Source organism: Perca flavescens, chromosome 10 (genome assembly GCF_004354835.1).
Source record: "Perca flavescens isolate YP-PL-M2 chromosome 10, PFLA_1.0, whole genome shotgun sequence".
Taxonomy (NCBI): Eukaryota; Metazoa; Chordata; class Actinopteri; order Perciformes; family Percidae; genus Perca; species Perca flavescens.
This window is the reverse complement of record NC_041340.1, coordinates 7717053-7740192: the sequence shown is the minus strand read 5'-3', so window position 1 is coordinate 7740192 and position 23140 is coordinate 7717053. Positions and strand designations below refer to the sequence as shown.

Genomic DNA, 23140 nt, shown 5'->3' with positions numbered 1-23140 from the left:
CAGACGAGACTAAATGTGTTCCTTGACGACCTTTTTTTCCATGACTAAGACGAGACGATGACGAGACTGTGCCAATGTCCAAAAACGCTAACTAAGTCTAAATTAACATGCATTATTGTTGACGAAAAAAGACGAGACTAAAATGTTTTGCATAAAATAAAAACTAAGATAAAATCTCTCTTCATTTTCCTCTACAATTGTCTCTACTTTTGCATCATGAGATAGAATATTCAGCTGTTACTAGGGTTGGATACCGAGACCCGGTGCTAATACGGCACCGACCGGTGCCTTAACGACCGTTATCTACTGGTCGGAATAGCAACATGGATTTTGGCACCACTTAAATGCCTGCGCTTCTCTCTGATGCTCCTAAACAGACGTTAGAGTCAACCAAAACATCGCTGCACGGGACGCTAGTTAAAACTATACTTGGCAGCAGGTAATGTTAGCCTACCGTTAGCTAGAAGCTGGATTAAACACAGTTAAAATGCTGACCGCTAAACGGTGTAAAGTTTGTCTGTATTTCACTGGAGAGGATTCCAACAAGGGGACGTACGACCGTCTGCAGCTGCCGTTGTCTGAAAAACAACACATTTGATGCGTTCACTTCAAACTCGCCTCGCCAGTCTCTTGCTGCTTTCAATGTTATTGTAAAATATCATTTTCCTATTCAATGGTTGTTTTTGTCGTTTAACAGGAATTTACTGGTGAAATAACGAAGAGGCTCGATATTTATATAACTTTATATAATTTGTTATATAACTATTTGACTGAAATGGTTATCAGAAATAACTTATTTAAAAAAAGACTAAAATGTTTTGACTAAAACTTGACTAAGATATTGAGTTCTCTTTTAACTAAAACTGGACTAAAATGACGAGACTTTTAGTCGACTAAAACTTGACTAACCAAAAAAAGATATGTGAATGACTAAATATGACCAAAACTAACAAGGACATTTGGCACAAGACTAATGCTAAATTAAAAATAGGTGACAAAATTAACACTACGTTACCCTCCACCGGAAAGCTAACGTTAGTTTAGCTAACTAATTCGGCTAACCGCTAGCTGAGACAGCATGTACAAGACCCTTAAACCTCAAAATAACTGTTAAAGGTCCCATGACATGGTGCTCTTTGGATGCTTTTATATAGACCTTAGTGGTCCCCTAATATTGTATCTGAAGTCTCTTTCCCAAAATTCAGCCTTTGTGCAGAATTACAGCCACTAGAGCCAGTCCCCCAATGAGCTTTCCTTAGGATGTGCCATTTCTGTGTCTGAAGAGGAGAGAAGGGGGGGCAAGGTGGAGGGTGGGGTTGTGGCCTTGACCAACTGCCACTTTGCTCATTTGAAAGCCATGATGTCTCTCTCTCATGGGTGGGCCAAATTCTCTGGGCGGTCAAAGCAGAGAAAGGGGAGGTAACCTTTCCCTTTATGACCTCATAAGGAGAAGATTCCAGATCGGCCCATCTGAGCTTTCATTTTCTCAAAGGCAGAGCAGGATACCCAGGGCTCGGTTTACACCTATCACCATTTCTAGCCACTGGGGGACCATAGGCAGGCTGGGGGAACTCATATTAATGTTAAAAAATCTCAAAGTGAAATTTTCATGCCATGGGACCTTTAAAATATATAACAGCTGTTACGTCAGTTCTACTTTTCTTGTGCTCATTTAAAATACAATCACTCAATAGTTGTCTTTATTGTTACTGTAAAGTCTTAATTTAGCTGTAGCCTGCCTTTCCCAGTGTTTAGTTTGACTTAATGATATTTCAGACTAAATCAAGCTGTCAGCTAGCGGTTAGCCGAATTAGCTGTTAGCTAAACTGGCGTTAGCTTCCCGGTGGAGGCTAACTTAATACATACATGAGGCTAATGGCAGACCGCTGCAACTATGACAGATCGTGCAGTGTTGTAAATCCCATGGAGGTATTAAGAGAACTCGTAAAACAGGATTATCATCATGCGCAGAACGGATTGTTCAGGCAGCACGGATCGTGTACCGACAGCATGCTTATTTCACAAATAAGAGGAAAGTTTGGTGAATGTGGTTTGCCGTTTTACCGGGCTTTTTCAACGTAAAATAAAGCCACACTAGAGCACCGCTTACTGTGCTCCATGGCTGCAACACAACAAGCGCCTGGCTGCTACGGAAACCAAAACTCGTGGATGTTAAATTTGGAACAGATGATCGGATTTTAAACCAAATCCTCCAAACGATTCCAATAAAGAAACAATACCAAGTAGTTTTAATTTTCTTTTACAATATTCAGGTTATTTTGCTAGCTTTGTCTGTGATAGCAACCACTTTTTCTTTACACTGATTATCTGGTTGTAGATCTCCCTTTAAGAGTGGCCCGGCTCTTGCAAGCCGTCTGTGCAAAGCAGCGATGCTGCACCGCTTCAAGTTGGTGGCCAAAGAGGCCCAGAGGCAGGACCTGCTGGCCGCAAGCTTCTACAAAGAAGCCAAGGTAACCTCAACAGTGTTTAATTTAAACCAAAGTAACACTTGTATTACAGCAATAACACAGGTTGCAGCCCTGATTCACTGACATTCACTCTCTTGGTAATCAAAAGCAGATCCTGTTTTAAAATTAATCGACACTTACATGTGATAATAATTATCAGTTTTCAGTTTGATAAACGCATAACTAGGGCTGCAATTAACGATTATTTTAATAGTAGATTAATCTGTCGATTATTTTTTTCGATTTAATCGATGAATTTGATAAAAAAAAACATTAATTTACATCAACTCAATACATACTTACATACATACTTGTTGTTTTTAGTTAATAGTTGTGTAAAGGTAAGTAACCCAAAGAGCAGATATAGACAAGACACACACACACACACACACACACACACACACACACACACACACACACACACACACACACACACACACACAAAGCTTATTCATTAAATTATTATCTAGTAAGTGCAAGTTAAGTTCATTTATACAACACACACAAATGTATTTGTCAACAATAACTGGTACGGGACAGAATATATATCTGACAACAGATTAAAAAATGAATGGGCCAAAAAAGGCAAGTGAATAAAACCGTGTCTGTAGTCTTGCAAACTATACCACCCCTGCTTTACTACTGTTATTAATGAGCTAACGCTACATTGTCATGCTTGTCAGCTGGATAACGAGTAAACACACCAGCACCAGAAGAGCTACTGGAGGGACGTTACGTTCCTCACTTCAAAACGGAACAGAAGTAGGATTGTGTGGTGACTTTACCCTGCTGTTTAACTCCCTTCCTCCTCATCAAGGACTCCAACATGTTTACGTTTTAGCACCCGTGCCATGCCGTGTCGCTTTTGCTTATCTTGCAATTAACACGTTTTCGATTTATTTAGTGTGAAATGCTCCCACATTTGGATGACTTGGGTCGTACTGATTTCTTTGCCTCTGCCGTGTGTTTCAGAACAACGTTACAGGTCTCTCCGGTCTCTCTCCGTATTTCCTCTACCCCCGCTCTGCTCTTTTTTATTTTTTTTTTCTTCCGCTCCGCTCTGCACTGCACTCAACTCAATTTCTTTTTTTTTTTATCTCCGCGACTGAGTGGCGTAATAGTTGCGACACAACGAATCGATAATGAAATTCGTTGCCAACTTTTTTAATCGAATTTTTTCGATTCATTGTTGCAGCCCTACACATAACACTTAAACGCTTGATAAATTATTGTCCGCTCAAGGCAAATACGCCTAACTTCACTTCATTTCAAATTTAAAAAGGATTTTGTCAAGTCTGTTGTATATTTGATTTAGAAAAGATCTCTGTACAAATCATTATTATGCACTTATATTGTTTTTTGTCACTGAAGAGGATGGCAAAGCCTTACCAGGAAGCCAAGAACGTGCTGAAGGAGTTCCTGCTGCAGCAGGGCTATGGTTCCTGGCTGGTCAAGCTTTCTGCTAGTGATGACTTCAGCATGTGAGTAAAACCACATTATCACTGAAAGAAAATCTACATTCTGGAAGCAATTGTGTTCAAATGTAAAAACCAACCAGTTTAGTTAACAAGTAGCACTTGTTACTGTGGGACTTGAGCTGGCTGGTGATACCTTTTGTGTTGTGATTTCTACAGGGATTAAAGTCAATCCCTGTTCATGTTTAAAAGCCGTTTTGTGTTTGTGGACTGTCTATGGTCTTTAATCCTTAATTATACATTTGTATAATACAGCCATTTGTAGAGCTAAACAACTTGCGTTGCAGCCCACTGCAGGCCTAGATTGTGGTAATAGTTCTGCTACCTTCAGTTAATATTATGTATATGCATTGTATAAAGTGATAAGAGCATGCACTATCTACATTGTCTTAAAATAATGTATGCTAATGTGTGTAATGAAAATGACTATGTACAATGTATGATCATACCTTATGTATCCTACTTTTGAGCTTCACATTTATGTTCCTGAGGGCTCTGTATGACAAGTAAGTCACGATTGTTACATAAAGACCTGCGTTTGGTCTCACTTAAGTTACTGTTTGTGTTTTCATTTCATAGAGAAAAATCATATTTTTGGTCCATATTCAGTGATTTGACTTAACACTTGTTACTGAACAGTGTGTGATTTGAGTCTTAGTAGCCATAGTCTATATCCACGATGTTCCACCAACGGGATTACTCCGGTGTCGCCGGAAATTCCGCCTGATGTCCGTTACCTTCCACTTTCTTTGTGTTGAATTTTAAACTCTGGTCGATTTCTGAGGACTATGGTTAACTGCTCCTTAGATCTCTGCAGGGTAAATCCAGACAGCTAGCTAGCTAGACTATCTGTCCAATCTGAGTTTTCTGTTGCACGACTTTTGAATGTACACGTTCCAACAAAACAAGTTCCTTCCCGAGGCTATTTTGCAGCGGCACCATTGGTATGTCCCAAAGTCCTTAAATTGCATCCCCGACTCCTCCACTTGCCTCCCTTCCTCGCTTCTTAGTCCCTCCCACCGAGGAGGCCCGGGAGAGACGCGAGGAAATCATCGGAGGAGAGAGGCAACGAGCAAATGTGTTTTTAGAGGGTGATGAGATGTTTTTCTCTGAAGCGTCAGCTGTTTGGGCGGAGTTAGCAACTCCTTCAGCTGCATGGTTCACGGAAGGTAGCACTTGTCTATCCTCAGCTATAGCTCCTCCATGATCCCTCCTCAATGCTTGGTCCTCGGGATGAAATAAGAGCTTTGAGATGGCCTTCACCGAGGAGTGACAGAATAACATCTGGTTCAGACGTGGACCGAGGAGCTGTCAAATAAGGGGGATGAGATTCAGCCCACGGCTCCATCCGGCACTTAGCGCTGCCAATGATGATTGTGATTGGTTTAAAGAAATGCCAATAAACCAGAGCACGTTTTTCTCCCATCACATGTGCTGTGTGTCAGCAGCGCTGTGGAGGAAGGTCTGGCAATGCGAGACTAAGTAAGCCATGATCCCCCAGGGGCAAATTACAAGCCCAGCAGTATGTAAAGTAATATATAAATAACTTTAAAATGAGCTCCACATTTACCAGCAAAATTAAAGTAATGAACGCAATGCATCACTAATTATAACCCAATAGTATTTATTATTATGCAATACAACTTGTTTGTTTTATCAAAATAAGATGTTTTCTCATTGTATAATCTCAAAACACTCCAAAGGGCTTCATTTGTGTATTAAAATCACCAAAGTTTTCTTCTGGGGGAGAAGGCCCCCAGACCCTTTTCTTCCACATTTGTTTCACTACTCAGTTTGCAGGTCCGTATTTAAAAAGAAAAGTTAACGTATGCTATCTTGTGTTAACTGGCAAACATGAAATGACTTGGTGTTGCCCTCTAAACAGTTAGTGGCTGGTTAACCATTGTATTTTGCAAAGATCTGGCTGCTTGTCACTGTATTGAAACATATAGACCCCCTTATGTTGAAGCAAACTGTCGATTTGCTCTGATATTACATATACGCATACAGGAAATGCTGGGGTTTCCTGTTTATGCGCTTTAGTGGATCATTTAGTCTTAAGTGTTGAGCAGTCTTGTGAATGGAGTGGTGTGTTTACTTCGTACTGGTTTGGGCAACAGAAGGAGCTACCAGTGCATTCAGGGAACTTGTGTCCAAGGATCAAGCCTTACAGTTCCAGTTACAGCTCCAGGTTTCATACTTATGTTTTCTTTATGTTCTTGCTTTTACATATACAGTGCAGAGTGTGATTTTTAAGGTGTAATTCAGTGCACCAAACCCTGATAGCACCTTACACTGTTTGATTTTATGGCAGTTTAATAAATGGTCAAATGCTGATTAGATTTATTGGAATACTTATCATTTTTGACTGGTTAGGTTGTGCTCCATGAGAGGCCATTGCAGTTGATATTTGATGCTGATGTCTTTGTTTTGAATGATAATGCAGAGGGAAACCTTAATGGCAGTCAATTAACAAAGTAGTGTTAGCATGATACATGTGAAAGGCCATATTGTCTAGAGGCACTGCATACATTGCCCTCCTTCCTGCTGCAGTCAATTCATAGTTGTAAATATTTTATTTTGGAAATTCTTTTGGTAGTTTTTCAGTTAGCAGGGGATTTCCTGTAGATCAGAAGAGGGAAGTCTCCCACAAATCCTTATCTTATAACCTCAGCTTATGTTGCGTGTATGTGTTTAACATCAGGCAGCCAACTCAGTTAAATTTTCTGTAAAATGGCACCAACCCATATTAGTATTGTGATCTTGGCTGAATGTGAATGTTCTATATGTAATAAATTATGCCTACTATTGTATTCTTGTGTTGGACTGGAATCTATTATGGCTTGTAGAATGTTTCGTGTTGTCACTAAAATGGTAAATGTGTGTCCTTGTGGACATTGATGCTAACATACATTTTACATACATACTGTTTTAACATAGGTGTGTCAGGGTCTTGTGTTGTCTAATGCCACTAGGATTTAGGGAATATGACTTAAAAATATTGAAGTTACTGATTCAGTTCTCCCAAAGAGAAGCAAATTGATAGTGTAAAATATAAATGAGCTGAACCTTTTGTTTGACATCAGTCACTGAGGTGATACTAGTAGGTTTAGAGATAAACAGGATATGCAACTCTTTTGATGTGGTTATACAGTGAACCATTTGAGACCCGCGCTCTTAGAAGCTGTGCGCCTATGCCAAGGTGCTGTGCAGGAGTGTGTGTAGTATGTACTGCATTCTTGTAGATTTTGGCTGGATTAAGAACCTCATGGGCCCCTGGGTGGCATTTTGTCTCTGCAATTGTCTGTGAAATGTTGTAATTTGTCTTAAACAAATTGCATCTCAGTACCCCTGACTTTTAGGACAGGACAACAGGGCACAAAATGCCTTCTTTCATAATAAGGATGATGTGCAAAAAACTTTAAAATATGAAAAGATCCAAATTAAAAGAAAGCAGTTACTATCAATGGCATAAATGTGTGCTTATTGTTTTTTGGAAGGTAACTGTAACCACTATTGCCACCTTTTTCATATACTATATTGTTTTATACTATGCAGTACAGTAAGCTATACACACTTCACAAATGTACTAGAGGTGTTGAAATTAATCAAATAATCGATGCATCGAATCGGGGACATGGACGATGCTGCAACAATAATCAGCCGGGCCATAATTGATTATTTCTGTATACAATTTAATGTATGCCTAACAACATTTCTGTTTACATATTCTGGTATGTTTTGCACATTCAGGAAGTGCCATGTGCTCAGTGCTGTAGTTTTATGTATCCAATTTATTTAGTATTAGAGCACTGCAGAATGTTTTGTTTTTGAAGCTATGAAAAGCTTTTAATAAAATATCCTATATGGCTTTAATAGAAAAATTTATTTGACGCATCGTGATGCATCGAGATATTGAATTGCTGACATGATAATCGTAATCGAATCGGGAGGTCAGTGAAGAGTCACACCTCTAAAATGTACTGTGAAGAACTTGAATTAATCTATCTAGCCATACATGTAGTGTATATAGGATTTCTTGTATTGTCATCCTTTTTACTGTAGCTATCATTTGGGTCTCTGGATCAGCAATGGATTTGCAATGTTTGCATTTTATTTAGTAGTATTTAAAGTGCTTTTTATGCTTTTTGGCTTTTCCCCTTTCCTTTATTGTGTTATATATCTTTTTGTGCACGTTATAGGTTTACAAAGTGAAAAAAGCCCAAAGTCCACCCCAAAGGGACTTACCATCTCCAACAGAAAACACTGTTCACAAACTGCTCCAGACAGCTCTATTGTAGTCCAGCCTTTATTTCCGCGATGAACGTGCGTCACTTTGTAACATGTTATAATGCTCGCCTAGCTGCTAGCATGGCACGCCCTCATACTCTGCAACTGATTAGCTAGCAGTACTTACTGAGCATGTGCAACTCCCAACGAAGATGGTACAGAAGTGAGATGCCTCACTCGGTAGCTAAAACGGGGGTGGAAAGAGGAGCTGCAGCAATGTGTAGTACAACAAATATATGGTGTTTTCTGAAAATTAAACCACATAATCTATTCTGGTACAACCTCTAAATACAATTAAGAACCTGAAAATGAGCATAATATGAGCACTTTAAAATATGACAAACTTTAAGAAAATGAAGGAAACAGGATTTTTGTCACTAAAAGTTTTACAAGTCCCTTATTTTTCATTGCCAGACCTGTCTCTACATTGTTTGTGCTGTTCCAGTGTGAAAGGTTTTGTATGACTGTTGATTAGGGCTGGGTCCGAATATTCATTCGATGGGTAGGTATTCGTTTTTCCTGTAAGTTATGAGGGTGGTGGCAAGAGTGGTGGATAAAAAAGCAATGGTATGTCGCATCTGCTACGCTAGAATAGGCTACACCAGTGGGAATACTACAAACATGTCAACTCATTTACGCCGACATCCAGAGGCGCGGAAAGTCATTTTCAGCAGGGGGTGCACCCCCCCCTTCCATGAAGTAGGCTACATGGTACGGTGCGTACTGCACAGTGAACTAAATAGGCATACATAAATCACATGCCAAATCACTACTGGTCAAAAGATGAATGACTTGGGGTGGCCTCTAACTCCCCCAGCTAGCTTGCGCCCCATGTAGGCTGAATGCGACCTGCGGCCTTTTGCTGCGTGTCATTCCCTCTCTTTCTCTCCCCCGTTCCTGTCTATCCGCTGTCACTATCGAATAAAAAATAATACCAAAGCATTGTATGGCTCAAGACTATGGCAATATAATATTCACTAAAATCACCCAAGCAGAAAGCACAATAGTAATTCTGAATCGTGATTGACTGAAGATATATCACACAACACAGCTGATTGCAGGTTGCAAAACAGTCACATAGTCAGCTTGCAACTTCACAAACTGCAAAAGCCAACATCTACTGCACTTGACAACTAAGTCTCACACAGGCCTGTAGCAGCATCACAAAATTATGATGCAATACGTCTGATATGCATGGCATTTCAATAAACTAAACAAAATATGTACATCATCTGGTCACACTGTCACAACAGATTATATTAACCTACTCAATTTACAGATAGCATAATAGCTCTTACCTTTTAGAAGTTCTAATTTCTTGTCTTTTTTTTTTTTTTTTTTTTTGCAAAGTCTCAGATCAAATCCTCAACGTCAAGCTCCCTCAGCAGCTCGCTAAACCCTACTACACATGCGTTGCTGTGTGTTGATAGAACTTTACAGGCAACGCAGTAAATGTCTCCGGTGGACACTGGACAGTGAATATAGAACCCACTCCCGTGGTACAGTTTCACCGTTGTGAAGGTGTCGGGTCAGTGCCTCACTAGTGAGAGAGCGTGTCTTTCTGCCGCCAGCCTCGTTCCGAGGTGCCATTACCTTGTTCTGTAATGCTGATGACCGGCCTCATCTCTGTCTTTTTCCACAACAACTTCGCTAAAGTTAACGTTAGCCACCGTTAGCTGTGGCTGAGTGTAGCTGGTAGAAGGCAGCGATTCTTCCAAGCTAAAGTTGGCTAGCTCCTCGACATCCTCCTCTTCGTCATTCCCAGCTGTTTTTAAAAAGCTATTTATTTGCGGGACATTTTTTATAGCAGCCGCTTCTTTCTCTCGCTTTTCTACACTTTCACTTGCTGATACAACCCAATCTGACCGGGGATCAGGTACAAATTAATTCCACTCTTTCAATCTCGACTCGTTCTTAGAAAGCTGATCTTGAATCAGTAAGATGTAAACAACCATGGTTAAAGTAATTGAGCCCCGTTACACTATGCCTTCATGAGCCCATTTCAGCCAGACCGTAGTTCCTGCTTTGTACAACAACAAAAAAAAGCCCAAATAGAGAACCAATTGTCCGAAGCACCAGCTGTTGCTCTGACAGCAGATGGCTGGACGTCAAGAGCTACACAAAGCTACTTGACTGTAATGTGTATAATTTTTCATAAGGAGCTGTTTTTGTTTTATATGCTGCTAAGAAGACACCCCAGAAGATGGGTCAGGTATAGCTCTGTTATTGTTCAAAGTAAAACAGATCATACTTTATGATGTTAGTTTTAATCAATAAACAAATTGTAAAAATCAAGTCAATTTCTCTGGCATTTCTTTCTTTTTGCTGTATCAAACCGTGACACCACTTTCTCGTATCGAACCGAACCGTGAATTTTGTGAACCGTTACACCCCTAGTCTGTGTGCTTATACTGTAGTAGCCTAGTGTCGTTTTCAGGCGATTTGATAAAGTTAAAGAGTACGGTCGTGCGTAAAGCCAATGCTTTCGGCGCTGGCTGAGCATGCATTCACAAACACTGCGCCGCTCGTCACTCCTCAGTCAAAAACGCAGGTCTTCCCATTTGTTTTGAATGCCTGCGGCAAAAAGTTGAGACTAATTCAAATTTTGGGGGGAAATAAAGCAACCTGACGTCACGCTGCGACAGACTCGTCAGTCCGCTTTGCGCCATTAGAGTTCAGTAACGTACAGTGGGGGAAATAAGTATTTGACCCCTTGCTGATTTTGCAGGTTTGCCCACTTACAAAGAATGCAAAAATCTACAATTTTTATCATATGTACATTCTAACAGTGAAAGACAGAATCCCAAAGAAAATTCCAGAAAATCACATCATATGAATTTATTAAAATTGATAACCATCTGATGAAGAAAAACAAGTATTTGGCCCCCTGGACAAACAGCATGTTAATATTTTGTAGAAAAGCCATTATTGGCCAGCACAGATGTCAAACGGTTTTTATAGTTGGTGACAAGGTTTGTGCACATTTCGGCAGGGATGTTGGCCCACTCCTCCCTGCAGACAGCCTCCAAATCATTCAGGTTCCGAGGTTGTCGCCTGGCAACTCAATTTTAAGCTCCCTCAAAGATTTTCAATTGGATTCAGGTCTGGAGACTGGCTAGGCCACTCCAGAACCTTGATGTGCTTCTTCTTCAGCCACTCTTTTGTTGCTTTGGCGGTGTGCTTAGGGTTGTTGTCGTGCTGAAACACCCATCCTCAACCCATCTTCAGCTCTCTCACTGAGGGAAGGAGATGTCGGTCCAGAATTCCACGATACATGGCCCCGTCCATCCTCCCCTCAATACGATGGAGTTGTCCCGTCCCCTTGGCTGAAAAGCACCCCCAAAACATGATGTTGCCACCACCATGCTTGACGGTGGGGATGGTGTTCTTTGGGTTGTACTACGTGTTCTTTGCCCTCCAAACACGACGAGTTGAGTTGAGGCCAAAAGTTCTATTTTGGTCTCATCTGACCACATCACCTTCTTCCAGGCCTCTTCTGAGTCGTCCAGGTGGTCAATGGCGAACTTCATGCGGGCCTGTACATGTTTCTTCTTGAGCAGGGGGACCTTGCGTGCGCTGCAGGATTTCAATCCATGACGGCGTAGTGTGTTACCAACCGTTTCTTTTGTAACTGTGGTCCCAGCTGCCTTCAGTTGATTCATCAGTTCCCCCCTTGTGGTTTTGGGATGATTCCTCACCGTTCGCATGATCAGGGACACCCCACGAGGCAAGATCTTGTGTGGAGGCCCAGACCGAGGGAGGTTGGCGGTGGTGTGGTGCTTCTTCCATTTCCTGATAACTGCACCGACAGTTGATCTTTTCTCTCCAAGTTGCTTTCCGATTCTATTGTAGCCCATCCCAGCCTTGTGCAGATCAACAATCTTGTCCCTGATGTCCGTAGAAAGCTCTTTGGTCTTGCCCATGGTGGTGATCTTGGATGCTGGTTGTTTGGGTGTTGCTGGTGTCTTTTATACAGGTAGCGAGGTGAGGCAGGTTTATTTGATGTAGACAATTGGTTTGGATTGGGGCTGTGTCTTAAAGAAAGACTAACTGGCTTGTAGGAGCCAGAATACTTGCTGTTTGTCCAGGGGGTCAAATACTTGTTTTTCCTCATCAGATGGTTATCAATTTTAATAAATTCATATGATGTGATTTTCTGGAATTTTCTTTGGGATTCTGTCTTTCACTGTTAGAATGTACATATGATTAAAATTGTAGATTTTTGCATTCTTTGTAAGTGGGCAAACCTGCAAAATCAGCAAGGGGTCAAATACTTATTTCCCCCACTGTAACAGGAAACAAGAAACATCAGTGCCTCTATCACAGCCACAAAAGACTTTAACACTATGAAGGTAAAAAGCGAAACACAAGCACTGAACTGCCCCGGAATTCGTGTACAGTAACAATAGGTGGCTGTGTTCTGCAACAACAAGGCAGAGTCGCTTCATCTTTTTTTTTTTTTTTTTTTTTTCTTTGAAATTAAGTTGCCTATAGTTTAGTTTTTTTCGATTGCTAAACGACAGTGGGCACAACTGGAGTCACGTGCAAAACTCAAACCACAGTCTGCCTTACCAACAGTCACCTGAGCTAAACCATTCACATCACCTGCAAAACTCATTCTAAGCAACACAACTCTTAACACATTTCAAAACAGGATCAGTGCAGCCAAACACTATGAACAATCCTCACTGAGGTAACACACACTGTCACTCAGAACACACTGAGAGTTAAAACACAAGCATCAAACACCAATACAGAAATTACAAACTTTCCCATCTTTACTGTTTGAACAATTTGAGTGACTTTACACTACTCAATAGTTTCTTTAAGGAAAATATATAGATTTTATAATATACCAATTTTTACGTAAGGTAAACAAAAAGGAATGAAAATCAGCAATTTGCTTAAATATAGTATTTTGTCTCTAGTAATTTATGGAATAACTGGGACAAAAAAAACTAAAGGTACATAACAGTAATAAAGAATAGTGTGACTAATCCTGCCTCTCTCCAGCATCATGTAGCAAGTTTTCTTCATCACATTGGGTGTCTGCATCATCTCTAAATACAAAGGAATGTAGTGTTTCCATTGCTTTCACCTCCATTACTTTCTGAAAAACAGTAAGAACGCAGTTTTACTATTGTAAAGATATTGTGTTTTTCACTTTTGTTTTTCTTAGCTGTGTATATAACTTCAGACATCTTACCTGACATAATGGTATCTTAACTCTTTTACCTGTTTCTCTCAAACGGTACAGTGTAGTATTTTTTCATTCTTATTTGGTGTTTGTCTACAAAAAGAGGCTTTCTGAGTACGTATATGTTCTATGTATATTAACTAGTCTAAAACAAGACACCTGCTCAGGCTTTCAGCTAAAATTCCAATCAGCACTGTTTGATAGGCCCCAGACTGACATCTATTCTGTTTTGAATGTGTGGTTAACAGTTTTGACAGCAGTGTGTTAGCATTTGAACAAAGTGCTGTAAATCTACAGTGTTGTGCACGTCATGGTTAAAGTCATGGGATAAGTGTGTAGAGTTTTGAAAACTGTGTTCAAGCAATGAAAAACGAACTAGAGTTTGCTCCACATGAACTGCTGCTGTGGAGACTGGAGTTAGTGTTTTGCACATGTGACTCCAGTTGTGCCTACTGTCGTTGAGCAATCGGAAAAAAAAATAAATTGTAAATTGTTATTAGCACAGCTGTTTATTTTGTCAAGCATGAGAGGACACCTGTATTTGTATCAGTATTTTTGCTGGCAACATTCTGTTGAGGCGGTGAAAAATCAAAACAGTGTGGTGTAACTAACTTCAATTCTAGCGTGTAAGACTTGTTGCATATTAGTCAACCATGCTTTGTAGCTTTGCTGTTACTCTTGCCTCATAATCACAAAATGTAGACTTCACCATCAAAAGTGTCTGTAGTCCTTCCATTGTTACAGTGCAGTGAGATCCTGCTAGTAATGTTAATGATTATGGAGATTTAAAAGCATTGATCTTTCAGAGTGGAGATTTGGGGACCTGACAACTATATTTTAGCTGATGTTTTAAAAAAAAAAAAGTCTGGCTATCATGCTATTATATTATGATGCCAAACGGCTAACTTGCCAAAACAGTAAAGTGGACGTACCTATTGGTTCAAATGGCTATGCACTGTGGGAGTGTACAGACTCTGTATTTGTTCCTAAAATGACTTGACAATAAATGAATCACTATGACTTCATTTTCCATATTCAAACTTCGTGTGGACAGCTTGACTAGTTTCTTTGCCCTTTTAACGTTAAGGAAATACAGCCTCCTACAGAGGCCATATACCTACCTATTCCTCTCCCACATAATGTTAAGAGGGGAAAATCTGGCTCTAAAACAGACTTGTTGTGTCTTATTTATCTTATGGGTAGGTTAATCCAAAACTTGATCCAAATAGCATTATTTTTCAATTTATTCTCCACCAAACAACACACAAGAGCTAAACTAACTTAGCTTGTTTCCCATAATTTGTAATGTTCTTACTGGCAATACACAAACTCTTTTAAGATTATTTTATTAAGTTATTCCTTCAGGTTTAGAGTACCAACAAACATCATACAAAATAAATAATAAATATACTGTATAAATAGAAATTCAGAGGTTTACAGGAGCTTACATCAAAAGCATTGACATTGACTGAGAACTTTTAAATACATTTCACAGCAGAATGTTGTAGACATTAGAGGAAAACATATATATACTTGTGGAAGTATAAGATTATTAATATGTAGTAAAAAGTAAAAAATAAACATTCAGTATGAATAGTTGCCTTATCTCCACATTGCAATGACATGGTTATAGATGTCAATATTTAGAGCAGCAAGATATATACCTGAGATCACTCAATTCCACATGTGTAGATGTTGCGTGATTACATAAAATCCTTAAAACACTCATATATTCTTGAAAAGTCCGTCTGCTTCAGAATCAATGGTTGGTCATGTCATCTCGTACTATATGGAAGTTTAGTTGTCCATTATTTGCATTTCATGACAGCTGAGCTTTACTTTTTTGAAGTAAGGTAAACGTTTTATTCAGAAACTCATGGAAAGGAGTTTCAGACCATCTTTCACACTTACATTCTGTTGAGTTTGTCAGTGCCTAGGGAGAAGAAAATGATGATAGTTCAGTCGATTTGAGTAGATTTTATGTTGTCAAATTTTTTTTTTTATTAAATCATTGGCACTTGATTTGGCAACACAGCGTGGGAAAATACTTACATAGCCTTTTTCCAATCGTTCTTGTATGAAACCAGCCAAGTATTCGACAGCGTCTTCTATGTATTCCTTAGGGTCTCCACATTCTACTTTGACTGTTCCATTAAATTCTCTCATAGCGCAGTCCAGTGCTGTAGTAATGCATTTTGGCTGTGTGAGAGAGAAAGATGTTTTAGCTTCCTTTTACTGCTCTGACTGAGGCAGACTTGTGGCTGCAAAATGAGAAGTCAGCTGCGTGAGGAATCAACACCTGCCAAGCTCATTTCCTGTACTAGAGAACCTTTACATGTGGTTTAAAAAAGCTCATCTAAACCCTGACACTTGAGCTTCTTTGATGCTGGGGAGTACCCAACATGACTTTTCTTTTTTTTTTTTTTTTTTTTTACTTGACTTACTATTCACAAACCGATCAATTCATCATCATATTTGGTACAGTACATACCTTTACCATTTTTCACTGTTAATTGTGAATTTTTCTGCAATGCATCTTGTTTAAATAAACAACCTGTAAACGACTTTAACATATTAAAATATACCCTTACCTCCACGTTTTCTGGAGCATAGAATTTTGAATCCGATGGCTGTATGGAAAGAAAAAAACATTGGACTGTATTAACAACTGGAAAAAACTTTGCAAACTGAGCAGGGAAATATATTTGGCTTAAAATTACTTACACATTCTACATTATCCCGCATATAGGAATAACCGAAGTTACCAATGGGTAGTGATTTTGTTTGAAGACAACCAGAGAGAGTTAAGAGAGTTATCCAAACGGCAATCCCAATAAAGTGCTCCATTTTTAGCTTGAAGGCTTGTCAGTGTGAGAAGCAAGATGTCTAGTGGAGTTGTTGTATTGGTTTACTTACCCCCTGTGCTTGATTGCTTTTATATAGCTGTGGGGTGGAAAGGGTGGGCTGAATTAGTTGCATATCACCTAATGCATACAGCGTTGTTTTTCCTTTAGATGACTCTTGGAATTTTTTTTTTACTATGCTACTACAACATGGTAAAATCCCTCAAGTGGCCTATTGTAGCACAGCATTTAACTTGAAGCTGTTCTGAAAGTAGGTTGGCCGTCCCTAGTTTGTGGTACAGAGGGTTTTTCTTTCTCTCTGTTAACTCTATTGGGCAAATGTTTGTCACAAACTGACACTTTTTGTACATATATAAAAGATGTTGTTGCTGTTTTACATGTATTTTTATGTCTTCCTTTAACTGATAATTGAATAAGGCACAGCTCACTGAAGAAAAATAATTTGGAAAAAGCCCTAACGACTGCAATGACAGTGAATGAATGCTGGGCCCTTGTGCTCTGCATGAGTTTGTTTCAACTTTATTTATTTTTTTTCTGTGATCTGAGGTTTATCTGCTCAGATGTCTGCTAGTGATGAGAGTGTGCAAGAGTGTGTTATGGGTCTTCTATTACTTTATTGCTTCATTAGTTTCATCATGCAAATGTCATTCATTGCTGCTGGTTAACTTTCCACTTTCCATTTCTACATGGTTCTTTATTTTCTGGTCTCGGTGTATTCCCACTGCCTCCGCATTAGTGATATATTCCTGCTTTGTTGTATGTTTACAGCCTGGTAAAAAACAGTTTTTGGTCTCTATAGCTCTTTAATAATAAGTTCCCCCTTCATGACAACTATATTCAGGCTTAAAGGTCTGCATAATTAAGAGCCTGGCACTTTGAGGGACAGGTGTGCTGCTCTCATAGGAAGTGAGCATATGGCGCTTTTCCATTACATGGTACCTACTCGCCTCGCCTCGACTCGCCTTTTTTGGTTTTCCATTACGAAAAAAAGTACCTGGTACCTGCTAACAGGTACTTTTTTTAGTACCTACTCAGTCGAGGTTCCAAGCGAGCTGAGGCGAGCCGAGAAGGTGACGTGAAACCCTGCAGGCTGCTGATTGGTCTGAAAGAAGCGTCATTGATCACTGCATTGCTAGCGATAGACGGCATTTTTAAATAGTTTAGCCAGCGGTGTTTTTTTGCTGCCGGAGGCTCCACGCAGAGCTTTCTCTGTAGCATACAAGTGGCCTGATGGTTATACTGGTGCGCTGGTGTGTGCATGTGTGATGTGTGTGTGTGTGTGTGTCGAGTCGCCGTATGTGTGTGTGTGTGGGGAGCTAGTGAGCGAGGGAGAAGTGAGAGAGTGACGGCAATATCTGTGAGAGAAACAAAGCGAGTAGCGACTCTAGAGTCATATATATGTGACCACGGTGGGAAATCTGGAGCAGTAAACGTTAACTATCTCTTTGATATCATGTTGTTTACGGAGACGGAGAACCAGGAAATGCGTCGTGGATATGTCAATGGGAAAGCAAGCTACTAAGCCACTCCCACGGCAGTCGCTATGACGACCAGCCACGCTGAGGCGATACTAAAATCTGCAATGGAAAACGAACGCACAGCGAGTCGAGGCGAGTAGAGTTAAGTAGAGTCGAGGCGAGTCGAGCAGGTACCATGTAATGGAAAAACGCCAATAGACTGTAGGCTTTCTTCAGCCTGCCTCGGCTCCGTCCAATGCTTTGCATATTTTTTGGTTAAGACCATGTCAGGCACTGCCAAGATGCCCACGGCTGGAGCTACCGCCACTTACTTTGAGCTTCATGAGCTCAGGATTATTAGGGCCCTATTTTAACGATCTGAAACGCAAGTATCAAACGTGAAAGCAAGTAGCTTTGTGGGCGGATCTTGGGCGCTGTTGCTGTTATACCGGCGGGATAAATGACTCTTGCGCCCGATGCAAATCTAAAATGGGTTGGTCTGAAGTAGCTACATTACCCATAGGTGTGGTTTGGGCGTAACGTGCAATAAACCAATCAGAGCATTATCTCACATTCCCTTTAAAAGCAGGCATGCTAGTTCCATGGCAGATTGCTATTATTATGGCGGATTTGCTAGGCGCACGCTCTTAATACATCCATGGGCGCACGCCAGGAGCGGTTCACAGCCAAGGAGACCGACGTTTGCTATTGATTTTTAAAGAAATGTCACAAAAACATACTTAACAATTAAAATAAACAATTCTGTCTCTCCTCTCCCGTGCTGCTGCTGGGGCATTTGGGTTAAGTGGCATTGGCACATGCAGTTCAATATCATATCTCCTTAAGTCCTCAAATATTTGCTCATTTATGTCAACCCATCCATGATTCATGGAAATGTTGTGTAAAACAAGGTCATATTTGTATTTGCTGCTGGGTCCGTGAGATGAGAGAAGCAAAGTGTATGCGCGGTGTGCACACTCTACATTACGACCAAGCATGCGCCCTTAAAATAGCATCTGAATAACGCGCCACTGACTTTAGACTAGGTTTTTTCTGGTCAGTGGCGGAATTGTTTTCTGAAACTGTAAAATAGCACTAGGGAACGTTTGCGCCGGAACACGCCTCCTCAGATGGGCCGATCTGAAATCTTGCTCCTTATGAGGTCATAAGGAGCAAGGTTACCTCCCCTTTCTCTGCTTTGCCCACCCAGAGAATTTGGCCCAGCCATGAGAGCGAGACATCATGGCTTTCAAACGAGCAAAGTGGCAGTTGTTCAAAGACTATTTGTCATTATCTCAAACCGTTGTGTAAGAGGGTCAATCGTGTTTGTGCTATGACGCACAGACAGCCTTATAGCCTATTTTGGTTTCACTTTTAATGACATTAGGTTATGACTGTATGTTGAAATAAAATTATCATGAGATTAAAATAGTCAATTTATAACTTTGCTATAAAATATTATAAATTTATAGCACAGAACCCGGAACCAGTTTCCTCGCATATTAGCGTCATGATTTGTGTGCGTCTAATGGTAACCACTATTTGGCAAGGCCACTAGCCATCATGGATGAGTTGTTGCTAACGGAAGGCACAGACGTGTCTGAGATAGATAAAACAGTGTTTATTTATTGTTATTGTACAAACATTTTTTAGTTTGAATTTAAATAATAAAAAAGCTTTAACTGAAAAGGTATATATGTTTCATTATTAGTAGCCCTTGAATAAAACTGGTGAAGTCTTGCAAACTTGATTATATAGATTTGATTTGGTGTTGAATTGCATATTAACAATAAAAAAAAAATCTCCCTTTTAAACACTTTTGGCCTGAAGTAATTAGAGTGTAAGGTAAAGCCTTTCTACAATATGATTGCTGCAGTAGAAAAGAACAGCAGTGGTTAGTCGTGGGATGGTACTGAAATATTATTTTGTTCATCAGAAAAAGAGAACACTCGCAATAATCCCTTTACTTTGCTATTTGCATCTTGTTGTACATTAAAAACCAGTAGGGCGCGATCGCAAAAGGGGTGCTATCTGTGTAGGAAGATGTGAACGGTTTATGACTTACTGAAAAAAAGTTCAGTCAAAAGATTTTTTTTCACTTTAATCCCTGCAGACTAGTGGCTTAAATACGGTTGAAGTAAAGTTTGAAAAGCGGAAATATTTTTCCTTTTCTGACACTGTCAAGAGACCAATCACCAATATTTTACATGAGCAAATCATGAATCACAGTTGTAATTGTTCACATTTTATTAGCAGATTTTCACATTGTGTTCATAGATGTGGTACAGTTGTATAATAAATACATAAAATAAATATATAAATAACTTGAGAACTTTTTGCAGTGTTTCTGAACCATTACTTAGAGGGAACAAAATCAAATTTTAGTGCAGTGTATAATATTAAATAATGATGAAGTAGAGGAAACCTCTGTAGGATCAGTTTCCATCATTGATGCGTTGAAGAAAGTTTTTGAGGTTGTTCACAAACTTCTTAAACTCCGATTTCTTGGTTTTCAACTCGCACTCTGCAGAGATCTGAGGAGAGAAGGCTGGTTTAGTATTGGATCATTGGAGCATTTTGATCAAAGGAACTAATTTAAATAGTTTCTTCGGCAATACTTACAAATTGCGGGCCAGCTTTAAAAGCTGTCAGAGTTTGTTCAATTCGCTCATCGTCATCTTTACATCTGGAAAGATTACGCAGCTTTATTGCGTGTGTCAGCTGTTCCATGAAGTGCGTCAGGGTTGCATTATGGCATTTTTCCTGACAGAGACACAACAATCCTTTGGGTTACACTCAGTCCCGTGATGAAAACCAACAAAATTATGAAAGTCACTGAAAAGTTGAATCTGATTTGATTGACTATCCCATTAAAGAGAAAAGCTGATTGCAGATGTTGGTGTTAGGGTTAGATTTACTGTCAGGGCTAGATTTACTATCAGGTAGACAAGTGTCAACAGAAGCCTCTCATCATTTACCAGTGCTAGTTTAAGTAAGTGGGAATTCATTTAATTTCTCTTAATCACATGCAAACAATGTTTAAGAAACAAATGCTTTTTTAAAGCAGTTTTAAGAAAACAATCTCTACCCTTTTAGTGGTTGACACTAGGATTGCTAACAAAAGAGGCCAGTCTCTCAAAAGAAAAAAAGTGTGGTAATGTAACCACAGTTGTGGAGCTAGTCTTTTAGACAGGTTTGGTTGCTGCAATCTGCAAAAGCAGCATCAACATCCTGAATGAGCACCAAAACCTGATCTGCAGAGATCTCTTACCTCATCCACATTTGTTGGGGAAGTGAAAGTCACATTGTTTTCCTACAAAAAGTTGGAGAAAAACACAGTTTTACTATTCACTTTCAGTTAAAGCATTTTCTTCATTGGAACACCTGGTTGGTTTTCCAAATAATTTCTTAAAAAACTATTTATCATAACTTACACATGTAACGTCTTCAAGTAGCTCAATGCCCAGGTCTTCCAGGTCGAATGAGGGGCTTGTCGGTATTGGATTTGCCTGAAGATAGACTATGAGAAACATCCAGAGGGCAATTCTGAAACACTGGTCCATACTGAACTTTTGAAAACCTCGATTACAGTTGCTTTGAAGATGTACGATAGCTCTGTTCGTCAGTGGCTTGTGGTGTCCTCTAGTGCAGTTTGCCAATTTATAGGGTATAGCAGAAAAAAAATGAGTAGGCTGGTTAAGGGTTTGCTCTTGGAGGTTGTCTTATTTTTTCCTATTAATCATCTGGCAGTTTTCCCTTATCAAGTGCATGGTGAAACCCCAAAGTTGGAAAAGACCAGGTGGGCACAGAGTCCCCTTTCTGATGATTACTGAAAAAGTTTGTCCACATTTGAACAGATAAGACCATCATATAAAAATACTATCACAAAGAAAATGGGTTTGATGTATTTGTAGGAGATTTGTTTTCGTTTTATTTCTGTTTACTTTGACTGTCCCTGATAAACCAAAGTGAGCATAATGAAAGATCTAAGAGGTTTGGCTTCCTTTCTTCAGAGAAATATGCGGTTACAACTTACAAGCCCACAAACTTATCTAAAACATCCATGTCTTTTTGATTTTGGGTTTTGTCTTGAGCTGATGGCGCAGCTAATTTTAAACTGTTTGGCATTGTTAAATTTCGAAAAAATCATTCATATACAGTGTGCATTCAAATGGTAATGCATTAATGCAATAACTATGAACTATACTCCAAATAACAAAATCTGAAAGGATCACTCAGAATGCGGTCATAAAATACATTGTTTGCAGAGTCAAACTGTACCGGACTCTCCCAGTGACCATGCTGCTCTATGGACCAGCGGCGCAGCAAGAAGCTGCCGCTGACGGACGCAGAGCTCTCCTTCTGTCTGTCTGCGCGCGGGCTGCGCTGCTGTCTATTAGTATTAAATTGAGACAGTTTCATAAACGGTAAATAATAAGAATAAGCTCCCTTATTCAGGGGAATAACATTGTCTCACTCTGCCTCTCTGCTGAGCCCTGTTAAAGTAACAGCAGCAGTTAAACTGTATTTCACACTGATGGTTACATTTGCAATTAACCCGCGGTTCACATTCATGCCGAACCGTATGGCCGGTCTGTTACACTACTGTAGGCCTATAGGCTATTCAACATCCCTGACAATTTCATTTAATGTTTTGTATTTATAACACTATTTTATTATTGTACAAATTAGCTTCAGTAATAGCATTTACCTTATGTTAGTCAATTATTTTTAACTAAGGAGCAAAATGTGCTCCTTGGGGAAAAATACGATTATGCCCTGTTTATACTAAACAAATGAACCGGACTTTGTGGTCAATTGTAGTCTGATGCGAAAGCCCCCTTCCCTTACTGCATTGTATTCCGTTATATTTAAAATTTTGAATTGTTACCTGCAGAATTTTGTATTGTCCTTGACATGAAATAAGACGTGTTCACCATAAATTTGTACGTGAAAATGTATCAGAATGCAGGAAAGGAATATTTCCTGGGGGAGGACCCCCAGACCCTGCCCTTCATATGTGTCCCCCAAAGGCCCATACTTAGCCAGGAAAAAAAACCTTGGAAATGGAGAACCAAGTACAAGTAAACACAAGCATTACTGGCTCCAAGTACAGATGCATCTTGTGTGAGTTACATCACACACGCAGCAAAGATGAATCAAGGGTTTCTCTTCCACCGACGATCTTTCGGGGATTCCCCACAAGAATCCCAGGTGACAAAGGAACCATACCATGACCTCTACAACCTCGCATATTGGTCATTGTCGTCAGTTATTACCTGTTGCTAAGTGCTTCTGTAACTGGTTAGGTTTCAGTTTTGAGGTTTCTTCAGGAGTCACTATAATAATGAATGTGACAGGATTTTGACTCGAGTGAAGAGGGTGGGGA

General features: G+C 39.8%; 1 protein-coding gene across 5 annotated transcripts in view; it reads left to right on the top strand.

Annotated features, from left to right (window-relative positions):
- Positions 1-23140, top strand: part of adad1 (adenosine deaminase domain containing 1 (testis-specific)) — a 53630-nt gene that overhangs the window by 9104 nt on the left and 21386 nt on the right. For 4 of the 5 annotated variants that reach the window (XR_003693511.1, XR_003693510.1, XM_028588985.1 and 1 more), the window contains exons 12-13: positions 2339-2471; positions 3840-3949. Coding sequence is in view for 3 of the 5 variants with exons in the window: in XM_028588985.1 (XP_028444786.1) it covers positions 2339-2471; positions 3840-3949 (243 nt within the window). In the remaining 2 variants the exon portion in view is untranslated. Of the gene's footprint in view, positions 1-2338; positions 2472-3839; positions 4496-23140 lie in introns of those variants that run through there. The other variant, XM_028588984.1, reaches the window with a different exon arrangement.